General features: G+C 52.4%; 2 protein-coding genes and 1 non-coding gene across 3 annotated transcripts; 2 read left to right on the plus strand and 1 right to left on the minus strand.

Moving 5' to 3' along the window:
• The first annotated feature begins 534 nt into the window (after nt 1-534).
• Nucleotides 535-1,658, plus strand: LOC136494573 (transcription factor PCF1-like). Its single transcript, XM_066490724.1, has one exon. The coding sequence runs from the start codon at nt 640-642 to the stop codon at nt 1,258-1,260; it is 621 nt and encodes a 206-aa protein (XP_066346821.1). The 5' UTR covers nt 535-639; the 3' UTR covers nt 1,261-1,658.
• A 1,097-nt stretch (nt 1,659-2,755) lies between these two features.
• Nucleotides 2,756-2,828, plus strand: TRNAF-GAA (transfer RNA phenylalanine (anticodon GAA)). The gene has a single exon. It is a non-coding gene; the product is annotated as a tRNA-Phe (tRNA).
• A 4,186-nt stretch (nt 2,829-7,014) lies between these two features.
• LOC136492069 (uncharacterized) lies at nt 7,015-7,353 on the minus strand. Its single transcript, XM_066488218.1, has one exon. The coding sequence runs from the start codon at nt 7,351-7,353 to the stop codon at nt 7,015-7,017; it is 339 nt and encodes a 112-aa protein (XP_066344315.1).
• Between the last annotated feature and the right edge of the window lie 1,447 nt (nt 7,354-8,800).

Genomic DNA, 8,800 nt, shown 5'->3' on the forward strand with positions numbered 1-8,800 from the left:
GTTGCCCTTTTGTAGACTCTATCTAGTCAGTCCAGAGGCAGACGCCAACGTTTCAATACCTGTGACTGCACTCTTCAATCACAGTTTATACGGCCTAGTCCTATGAATAAACAAAACAAAAGCGCTCGTGGATGAACTTCACGAGGGGCTGCGTTTGTTTACATAAAGAGAGGCTGAGTTTCTTTACATAATAAAGAGAGATCAGATTAGAGTTTCTGATTTTGTATCAAAGTATGCTCATAAAGTTTATACCTGACTTTGCTATAAGTTTAGTACTAACAATAATAATTGACGTAGAAGTTATTCTTTCTGATTAATAAGGTTAAGCTTTTTCTTAAAAAATGCCAAATTTTCTCCATCACTAATATACACCTACGAGTACTACCTCTACTAGAGGTGTTCGTCTACCACTGCAGTGATTTGAGAGACAAGAAAAAGAAAAAGGCACAGCGACAGCATAATGGTAGCTAGAAAAATAAATAAAAATTACAACAAAAATCAGGCCGCTTTTATAAATGGTTCCACCCGGGGGCCAAGGGTCTGGCGCGGCCCTATCCCTATCCGGCTATCCCCATCAGGCATCAGCTCCTCCCCATAAAGCCCTGTCCACCACCAACAAACCCGTACAAGACGGAGCCCATGGCCTCTCGCGACGGCGCCGCCACCTTCCAAGTCTACCGGCCCATGCCCGCGCCCACGCCCACGCCGGTGCCGATGTCTCTGGCGGCCGCCGCAGCTCCAGCCGCCGACGCCGCGGCGCCCGCGCTGAAGAAGGCGAAGAGCCCGGGCACGGGCAAGGACCGGCACAGCAAGGTGAACGGGCGCGGGCGGCGCGTGCGGATGCCGATCGTGTGCGCGGCGCGCGTGTTCCAGCTCACCCGCGAGCTCGGGCTCAAGTCGGACGGCCAGACCATCGAGTGGCTGCTCCGCCAGGCTGAGCCCTCCATCCTCGCGGCCACGGGGTCCGGCACCACCCCGGCCGTCTTCTCCTGCTCCTCCGCCCCGTCCACCTCCGCTTCCGGCGCCTTCCTCTCGCTCCTCGGGAAGCGCTCGCGCGAGGAGCACGAGCCGGCGGTGGCGCCGGCGCCGTTCTGGGCGACCCTGCAGACGCAGGCGCGGCCCGTGGCGGCGTGGGGACTCTCGCCCGCGCAGGAGGCGGCGGCGCAGGCGTACGCGTCGGTGGCGGCGCAGGGCCACCACCACCTCAACCTGCTCTCCGTGCTCTCCGGCGCCACGAGGCCGGAGGAGGAGTCCCGGTGACTGCCGCCGCCGCATTGTTGCATGCGTTGACGCGTGGCATGCCGCATGTCGTGCTTTCGCGTCTCGTTTCGTGCATCTCCGCTCTCCTTTGGGTGCATTTCGCGTGTTTTTCCTGTGATTTTGCGGAGTGAGGAATGGGGCGAGCTGGAGAAGGATCAAGAACGCGAGATCGGATCGGGGTAGCGGTTGTAGATAGCATTCGTCAGGTTTGTGTTTGTGATGAATGGAGCTTCTGTTGTGCGTTCTCGCCGCCGCGTGTGTGCGGTGGTTCTGTTCTGTGGTGTGGTTATGTATGCATGCCGAATTGTCAACTGATCTGAATTCTAACACGATGTCCCGGTGTGTTATTCTGCATGACATTGCCTGCTGTTTGAATACAAACCTTTGCCCTTTGAGAACTCGGAATCCAGCAGTTAATCGATGCTGAGGTCGATCATGGCTGGTGAGATTGGCTTCTCCTGCAACCGTGAAAGTGAAACAATGATGAAGCACTCCCACATTATTCACCGTCTCATAATCCGTATTTTTCAGTTTTTAGTTAGAATAGTATTTTTTTCTCACACTAAATCAGTCGAAACAATATTTTCATTTAATCAGCAGGAACAATATTTCGATTTTTTTTTTAGCTAAGAGAACGAGGCCATACAGTATTCTCATGGGCCGGCCGCTCATGGCAGCTGGTAGCTTGCTGCAACTTTGGTTTCCTGCAAACCCAGGCCACATGTCGTTGCCAAGGAACAGGATAGGCCGTGCTATCCTCTCCTGTCTCTGCACTGTGGCAAAAGCTGCAGCTCCTGCCCTGCTCTGCGTCCGTCTGAAAGGTTCAGGCTGTTTCGGGGACATGATTCGTGTCAAGCTGTAGGTCACTCACTCTAAAAAGGCGTCCGACCTTGTACAGACCATGCTCGCAGACTTTTGTACAGTACTCCTATATCAAGCAAGTATCAACGGTTCGCTTTGTTCCAAATTCGCAGACTGATCTCTTTGATCTTCTACGTAGCAGCAGGCACCAGTGCACAAGCACACAACTACAGCTACCTCAGATTATACTCGGGTAATCGCAACAAGTATCGACGCCATTTTCTCGGCGGATGACGCTCTTCTAGATTCAACGAGATGAATGATCATGGCCATGGCAATGCGCCAATGCTGAGAGAGAACTGAGGAGAGGCAGGCAAGCCGCTGCTGCACCACAACTGCAAGGACCTCACAGGCTCAGGCTGGCCCATGGTGTAGTAGGTTGGTGGCTGCCAGCTAGCGAGGTTCATGAGCATTGCCTGTTGGCGCTGGTCCCACGCGACATGTCAGTGGTGCGTACTGGAAGGGTCCCGTTCGGTTCCGGGTGAAAAGTTCTGGGTTCGACTTGCTTCGGTGTGGCATAGTTCTTGGTGTACGTGTCGAACTTACATACAGAGGAAAACAAATAACTAAGGGCAAGGGCTTGTGTTCTTACTACTAGAAATATATATCTTTCAGTTCCTGCGTTGTCATAACTGCGGGGATAGCTCAGTTGGGAGAGCGTCAGACTGAAGATCTGAAGGTCGCGTGTTCGATCCACGCTCACCGCATGTTTTTGTTACCTTTTCTCCCTTTTTTTTGTTGTTATTGCTGGTTTTGTTCCTGTTTTTGTTCTTCCTCTGTAATATGTCCAGCTTTTCCTGTTTTTGTTACTTTTTTTTCTTTTTTTTGTTGTTTTTGCTGGTTTTTTTTTCCTGTTTTTGTTCTTCCTCTGTATATGTTCAGCAATGTGTTTTGTTGTTTTTTCCTCCTCTTTTTTTTTCTATTTTTGTTGCTTTTTTTTCTTCTGTGTTTGCTGTTTTTGTTCTTCCTCTGTATATACTCCGTATGCGGCAATGTGCTTTTTTTGTTTTTTTTCCTCCTGCAATGTGGTTTTGCTGTCGTTATGTGTTTTGTTGCTGTCGTTTTGTCCATCTCTATATGCAGCAATGCGTTTTATTTGTTGTCCTTTTCTCTTCCTCAGTATATGCTGTAGATTTGTATTGATCAACTGGACAACGTTGTAATGATCATGTCATGTGCATATATAGATTACAATCATGGCCTTTGGCCAAGCCTGTACTGGCGAGGGCGTTACACGCGATCGGACAAGCGCACAGAGCGGGAGCATGGACGCCGTGGAGATCGGGTCATTCAGTTGGCATTGCGGCGAGTGCGCGATGGGCGGCTTTAGGGTCGGGCGCGGTGACGGAGAGACTGTCTCTGAACTCGAAGAACAGCGCCGAAGGCAGCCCTTTGGTGAACACATCAGCGAGTTGGCGCGCACTGGGAACGTGCGTGACGCGAAGCTCTCCAATGGCCACTTTTTCCAGTGGATGTCTAGCTCAATATGCTTGGTTCGCCGGTGGTGGATAGGGTTCCTGGACATGTAAACTGACGATATGTTGTCGCAGAAGGCCACAGTCGTTGAGGGAACCTTGCAGAGGAGCTCGCCAAGAAGATGTCGAAGCCAAGAGCACTCGGAGACGGCGTTGGCGATGGCGCGGTACTCAGCTTCGGCGCTCGACCTTGACACCGTGGTTTGTCTCTTGGATGACCACGAGATGAGTGAACTGCCGAGGAAGACGCAAAACCCTGAAGTCGAACGTCGCGTGTCTGAACAACTGGCCCAGTCGGCGTCACTGTAGGCGGTGATCGTCGGTGAAGGAGCGGCGCATAGTTGGATGTCGAGGCTCGTCGTCCCTTTGACGTACCGGAGGATGCGTTTCATCATCGCTTGGTGCATGTCCCTCGGTGTGTGCATGTGTAAGCACACTTGCTGCACAGCGTACGCAATGTCTGGACGTGTGATCGTCAGATATTGCAATGCGCCAGTGATGCTTCAGTAAGTGGTGGCGTCGTCGATGAGCTTGCCGTCAGCAGCTGATGCTTTCGGCTTGGTGTTCGCAGGCATGGCAATGAGGTTGCAGTTGGCCATGCCAGCGCGCTCCAAGAGATCCTCGACATACGCCGGCTGGGAGAGGAAGAAGCCATCTTTGGTATGTCGAACGTTGATGCCGAGGAAATGTCGAATTGGCCCCCATGTCCTTCACAGCAAATGCGTCGTGTAGTCAAGCGATGACATGACGAAGGAGCGACGTCGAGGATGTCGATAGGATCATGTCGTCGACATATAGAAGCAGGTACGTCGTGCCCCCGTTGCGGTGGTAGACGAAGAGGGAGGAGTCGGCCTTAGACTGAATGAACCCCAAGCTGGTGATGTGCCCGACGAAGCGTTCGAACAACGCCCGTGGTGCTTGGCGAAGACCGTAGAGGGACCACGACAAGAGACAGACATCGTTGGGATGCTGAGGATCGGCGAACCCGGTGGGTTGCTGGCTGTACACCCGTTCGTGATGGTTGCCGTGGAGGAAGGCGTTGGAGACGTCGAGTTGATGAGTCGGCCAGTTGTACGTCGCCACGAGCATGAGAACGGTGTGGATCATGGCTGGCTTGACTACCGGTGAGAATGTCTCACTGAAATCGACGCCGGGGCGCTGGTTGAACCCACAAACAACCCATCGAGCCTTGTATCGCTCTAGAGTTCCATCGGGATTCATCTTGTGTTTGAAGACCCATTTGTCGGTTATGATGCGAGCGTCATGTGGTCGCGGCACGAGAGTCCAGGTCTTGTTAGCCTACAACGCATCAAATTCTCTTTTCATGGTAGCATACTAGTTGGGGTCCTTGACTGCGTTGCGAATGCTCCGGGGGATCGGGGAGATGGTCGCTGAGGCCGCCATGGCGTACTTCGGGTTGGGTTTGTGGATCCTAGCCTGAGCACGAGTGATCATCGGGTGTCCAGGATTGACGGCGTCATGTGCTGGTGGTGCTATAGTGGCAACCGTGGGTGCCGTAGCCAATGGACTCGCGGACGGTGATGCAACGGGTAATGTCGCGGCAGGTCCAGGCGCAGGCGCTGGTGGTGATGTGGGTTCTGGCATTGAAGATGAGCCCCTATCTGCACCATTTGGCATCGGTTCATGGATGTGTCGCGCTGTGCGCGCGCACCTCGGATGTTGTGGTAGATCGATGTCGAGGGGAGGCGGCGACAGCGGCGGACTCAGGTGACGTCGCACAGCAGCCATGGCGTGGCCTGTCTGCATGAACGACAGATCATCTGCCACTGGTGACGATGCAGCAGTGGCGGGCGTGGTGGAGTCACGGAAGGGGTAGACAGACTCGTCGAAGACCACGTGGCGCGACGTGATGACCCGACCCGTCGCTAGCTTGTAGCAACGATAGCCACGGTGATCAGCCGGGTATCCGATGAAGACATAGGTTGTGGATCGCGCGGCGAGCATGTGAGGCGACTTGGCGATCATGCTGGGGAAGTAGAGGCATCCGAAAATACGTAGCTTGTTGTACGAGGGTGCCATGCCGAAGAGCATGGTGTACGGTGTCGCGGCGCCCGTGACGCGGCATGGACGATGATTGATCAGGTAGGTCGCCGTGGCCAGCGCCTCGACCCAGAACGCCAGTGGTGCTGCACTGTGAATTAACATAGTTCGAATACAATCGTTAACAGTTGGTAGAATTCTCTCGGCCTTCCCGTTCTGCTGTGAAGTATAGGGGCAGGATAGATGTAGTAGTGTGCCGAGAGAGGAGAGGAGCAGACGCATGGCGGTAGAGTCATACTCCCATCCATTGTCTGTCTGGAAGGCGACGATGGGCAGACGGAATTGAGTGTGGACATAAGAAATAAAGGAACGAACAGTGGGAAGAACATTGGATTTATTTCGAAGTGGAATTGTCCATAAGTAATGACTATAATCATCAAGAAAAACGACATAGTACTTATAACCAGAATGACTAAGAACTGGAGACATCCATACGTCTAAATGAACTAGCTGAAAAGGAAAAAAATGTATGTGATGCAGAGTCAGCGAAGGGAAGGCGAACATGTTTCCCCAGCCAGCAAGAAGAACATGAATGAGCATCAGATTTATTACATTGAAAAGGAAAAGTTTGTAAAATTTGAGAAGTGATGGAGTGTCCGGGGTGTCCCAACCGTTGACGCCACAGAGATGTTGCCGATGAAGCAGTGAGTGCTTGGTGTTGTGGAAGGCTGATGGGGTAGAGGTCGCTGCTGCTTTCACATCAGAGCATCTCCGCCCTGGTAGGAAGATCCTTGATAGAGAAACCAGAGGGGTCAAACTCGATAGAAACATTGTTGTCACGAGTTAAGTGGCGAACACTGATCAAGTTCTTAATGAGATGAGGGGAAATAAGAACATCATTTAAATGGAGAGGGGAGGTGGCAGTAGGAATGAGTGTTTGTGCTTGATGTGTGACCGGCATACGAGCACCATTGCCAACTGTGATAGTAGAAGATGTTGATCGTAGGGAAGAGGGAGAGAAGTTACCAGGAGATGACGACATGTGCGACAACACGCCAGTATCAAAGTACCACTCAGACGACGCGCTCGGAGGATGGTGGGGAACGTCGGCGGACTGGAGTGCGACGTAGAGGGCACTGGTGTCGAATGGGCCGGCATGCGACGGTGCGGACAGATGCGTGGCCGTCATGGCCTGCTGCGGCTAGAACGGCGGACGAGGTCTGAGAATGCCTGCTCTGGGGGCGCAGAAAGGCATGGGCCAGGCTTGCACCATACCTTGCCAGGGATTGTAGCCCACGGCCCATGGCTCGGATTGCGTGCTTGAGTTGTTGGATCGCGGCGCGCCGCCATTGCCACGACCTTGGCCACGGCGCCGATCTTGGCGGTTGTTGGAACGGTTGTTGCCATCGTTGTTGGATCAGGGCGCCGTGGAGGAAGAAGACCCGTCCTTGTGGCCGGTGGACGTTGAGTTGGAGGAGCCACTGGGGTTGTCGCTGTGAGTCATGGCGAGAGCCTGGCCAGCTTCGGCGTTGGCGTTGTGCTGAGCGCTGAGCTCCTCGAGGATGAGGAAGGAACGGGCGCTCTGGAAGGAGTGCGGCAGGTACTTAGACGTGATCACCGGCTTGACGTAGCGGTACCGGGGATTGAGGACGCGGAGGAGGTTGAGCACCTGACTCGGCTCGGAGACGGGATGGTCGATGTCGTGCAGCTGATCCACGATCCGCTTCAGCATGGTGCAGTAGTCGTTCGTGGACATGTCGCCTTGCTGCAGTGTGCGCAGCTCGGTCTCGAGATACACTGCGCATTGCAGCTCGTTGTCCTGGAACAACCCTTCGACGGCGTGCTACAGGGAGAAAGCGTTGTGGCGATCACGGCAAACGATGTCGAAAACGCCCTTGGAGACGGTGGCGAGGATCCAGTTGACGTAGGAATCAACCCTGCGCCATTCGCCATCGCGTTCCTGGGACGGGGTGGGGGAACGAACGTGGCCCTCGAGACCGAATTTGCCGAGGGTGGAATCGAAGATGTGGCGCCACTGACCGTAGTTGCCTTCGTCCATGTCGAGGATGACAGGGACGTGGTGGCGGATGGAGATGCCCTGGATCGCAGAGGCGGCGGCGGGGGCGACAGAGAGGCCGTCATCCGAAGAGGAGTCGGAGTGGTGGGAGGAGGGCGCCATTGGAGCAGCGGAAGGAGAGGTGGCAAAGGGATGCACTAAGAGAACTGTGGACGATGATACCATGTAGATTTGTATTGATCAACTGGACAACGTTGTATTAATCATGGCATGTACATATATAGATTACAATCATGGCCTTTGGCCAAGCCTGTACTGGTGAGGGCGTTACACGCGATCGAGCAAGCGCACAGAGCGGGAGCGTGGGCGCCGTGGAGACCGGGTCATTCAGTTGGCGTTGCGGCGAGTGCGCGCTGGGCGGCTTTAGCCGTTGCAAAGCTGTTTTCTCTGACATATGCAACAATGCATTTTTTTTTATTTTCCACTGTATATGCAGCAATGTGCTTTTTTTCCTCTTCCTTTATATTTGCAGCAATGTAAAACAACAGTACCTGTTTACACACAGAAGGATATGCATTTCTCGTAACAACGGTAGTACTACTACCTGTTTATACACAGAAGGATATGCGGTGCTAGTTTGCTTATTAGAGACTAGAGTAGCCAACTGCCCATTTTTTTCATGCATCGAAAGTCTCACATATGGATGGTTTCCTTCGAGTTGTTCAGTTCAGAACTTACGATTGCTGCCGTCAGTTCAGTTTGCCCAGCCTATATTGGTGATTAACAAACCAGAATCTTGTCCGAGCAACAGCATCGTGCCTCTCGTTTTCCTCCTCTGTCCTCTCTTTCTCCTTCTCTCAAGGAACAGGAGTTTGGTGCCATTGATATACGTGCCTTGGATCATTTCCAGCCCTCTTTCTTAAACCCATTCTTTCAAAAAAATAATTTAAAGAACCATTCCATTAAAAAATGTTCTTTATATCTTTTCACACTCAACAAATTCTCTATGTTTTGTTGGCACTTTGGAGAGCCAGCTTCTATTCCTAGCGTCCGAAAAACCAGAAATAGAAAATATGAATATTTAGAGATCTAGTTAAAAAACTATTGCAGGAAAAATCACCAAAAACTCTATTCATAATTCATATCAATATGGAAGGATATAAAGAAATTGTTAGAGTTGTTTTTA

The sequence above is a fragment of the Miscanthus floridulus genome, chromosome 11 (assembly GCF_019320115.1).
Source record: "Miscanthus floridulus cultivar M001 chromosome 11, ASM1932011v1, whole genome shotgun sequence".
Taxonomy (NCBI): Eukaryota; Viridiplantae; Streptophyta; class Magnoliopsida; order Poales; family Poaceae; genus Miscanthus; species Miscanthus floridulus.

Bases quoted from the DNA above. Each gene is read 5' to 3' on its own strand.
- LOC136494573 (XM_066490724.1), top strand. From the start codon at position 640: ATGGCCTCTCGCGACGGCGCCGCCACCTTCCAAGTCTACCGGCCCATG.
- LOC136492069 (XM_066488218.1), bottom strand. From the start codon at position 7,353: ATGTCCACGAACGACTACTGCACCATGCTGAAGCGGATCGTGGATCAG.